The 2,284-nt window shown below is 45.4% G+C and overlaps 1 protein-coding gene across 1 annotated transcript in view; it reads right to left on the bottom strand.

Annotated features, from left to right (window-relative positions):
* Positions 1–201: 201 nt before the first annotated feature.
* The window catches only part of LOC105058219 (L-type lectin-domain containing receptor kinase SIT2-like), a 2,652-nt gene continuing 569 nt past the window's right edge, over positions 202–2,284 (bottom strand). The window contains exon 1 of the mRNA XM_010941086.4: positions 202–2,284. This exon is cut by the window's right edge and continues 569 nt beyond it. Within this exon, the coding sequence (XP_010939388.1) occupies positions 580–2,284 (1,705 nt within the window). The 3' untranslated portion in view covers positions 202–579.

Below are 2,284 nucleotides of genomic sequence, written 5' to 3'. Positions count from 1 at the left end.
CATATCTTCTTTGAAAACTCACTGCCTCCTACATCTCTAATATCTCCATCTATACCATCACCAACTCCAAATCCTCCGTCACCACTTTTTAATCCACCACTGCCACTTTCTATATATGATTCTTGAAAATTTTATTGTGATCCAATCCGGTCTTCCATTAGACTTGGGTCCAACAATAGAATTCAATAAAAGAACCAGATCCTGCAGGCAAGATCACTCGTGATCCCATCCAATCCACCCTATTCGCCCCTCTAGTATAAACCACCTATTCACGTGAATACATAGATCGCTAGCTGGGTAAGATATGATGTATGCTTATGGTGACCTTAAAAATGAGAAAAAAAATATATTATTACAACTGGAAAAAAAAAAAAGAAAAGAAAAAAGATACATGGAGATCTAAATAGAACAACAGCATGGAAAGAGTAATCTTGGATATGCCGTGCCGGATCCTCCATCCGCGCCAGTTCCTCCATCCTTCTGTTCTTCCAAAGAGACCCCTTAGCCAGCAACAGAAGAATACATGCGATAAACTAACAAGAAGTCGAAAGCACCCATGAAAGCATTTGTACATATTGCTCATCGAACCCTCTCACACCTACCTCCGCTGAGGGAGCTGGAAGACACCGTAGCAATGGATGAAAGATATGAGTTGAGTGATGCCAAATCCAAAAAATCAGCTTCTGAGAACACAAGGGCCACATCATCTGCGAGACTGTCATCTCTATTAAGATATTGGATCACCTGTCTCATGGTAGGCCTGACCTCTGGAATGGACTGCGAACAAACTAGTCCTAGCTTTAGTACCAGATCAACTTCCTCCTTCACATAGGACTCCCCAAGCTTGGGATCCACAGCCTCCAATATTTGGCCTCTCATTTTGCACTCCCTCACCCAGTCCTTCAAAAGTAGCTGTTCCATTGGAGCATCGTGCTGGATTGGCCTCCGACCACACGCCACCTCTAAAAGCAAAATGCCATAAGCGAAGACATCTGAACTGGCCATGGGTTTGCCGGTGCGCGATACTTCTGGTGCAATGTATCCAAAGGTTCCAACCATAAGCGTCGTGTGAGGATTCTTGCCACGGTCGTATAATCTAGCAAGACCGAAGTCTCCCAACCTTCCATTCATATCAGCATCCAATAGAACGTTGCTAGACTTGATGTCTCTGTGGACAACTACTTGCTCCCATTCTTCATGTAGGTAGAGGAGTCCCAAAGCAACTCCCTTTAGGATCTTAAACCGCTGATCCCAACTCAACAGCCCACATTTCTCACCTTCAAAGAGAAAGGTGTCAAGGCTTCCATTTGGCATGAGCTCATAGACAAGGAGGAGCTCTTCGTTTCGCTTGCACCATCCTTGGAGCTGCACCAAATTCCTGTGTCTCATGCGGCCCAAGCACACCACCTCTGCAACGAATTCTCTCACTCCTTGCCTGGAATTACTAGAGATCTTCTTGACCGCAACTTCTTCTCCTGAGCATGGTAGAGTGCCCTTGTACACTAGGCCAAAGCCACCCGAGCCGAGAAGCTCTGTCTCCTTGAATCCTTTGGTTGCCTTGTAAAGGTCCTTATATGCGAACCTATGAGGATAATCTAATTCCCAGTCCTCAAGAGTCTCTGCCAGCTTTGCCCTCTGCCGTAAGTGCCAGGAAACAAAGAATGCAAGCGCTACCAAGAGAAGCATAGCAATAGAAGATATGACCCCAATTTTGATTCTCGAGAATTTGGAAGTCGGCGAATCTTTCATTGGTTGTGGAGGAAGGGGTAGGTGAGATAGATCAAGAGAGCGCGCCATGCCATTGGCCCGAAAGCTCCATCCCAAGATGTAATGAGAACTCGAGATTTCCCCTGTCGATGAAGAGAAACCAACATACATGTACTTCTTAAGAATTGGTGATAGATCGATGGGGAGTGATATGAGAGGTCGGCTTGGTTTGCCTACGGAGAAGGGAGCAACGGTCACATTCAAAATTTTTGCAACACCATCGTAGTTTATCCAGGTCTGAATCGGTTGCCCACTCTCCAGTTTAAAATTCACCGTCTTGGAATTATTGGCGTAGTAGGAGGTAGTTATTGAAATATTAGGAACAATGCTGTTTATATCGACCCCAACTTCATTCTCATGTATGTCCACGAGCATACTAGATTTCGGGATGGTGTCAAACTCAATCGCAAAGACATGGTTGGAAGAATTTCCATTGTTACTGCTATTGAGGAGGCCAAGGTACCTGCAACAACCGCCTCTGAGAGTTTTTGTCGGGGCCACTGCGAAGGCCAGGCCA

Source organism: Elaeis guineensis, chromosome 15 (assembly GCF_000442705.2).
Source record: "Elaeis guineensis isolate ETL-2024a chromosome 15, EG11, whole genome shotgun sequence".
NCBI classification, from domain to species: domain Eukaryota; kingdom Viridiplantae; phylum Streptophyta; class Magnoliopsida; order Arecales; family Arecaceae; genus Elaeis; species Elaeis guineensis.
Note: the sequence above shows the minus strand (reverse complement) of the source record. Positions and strands in the feature narration are given on the sequence as shown.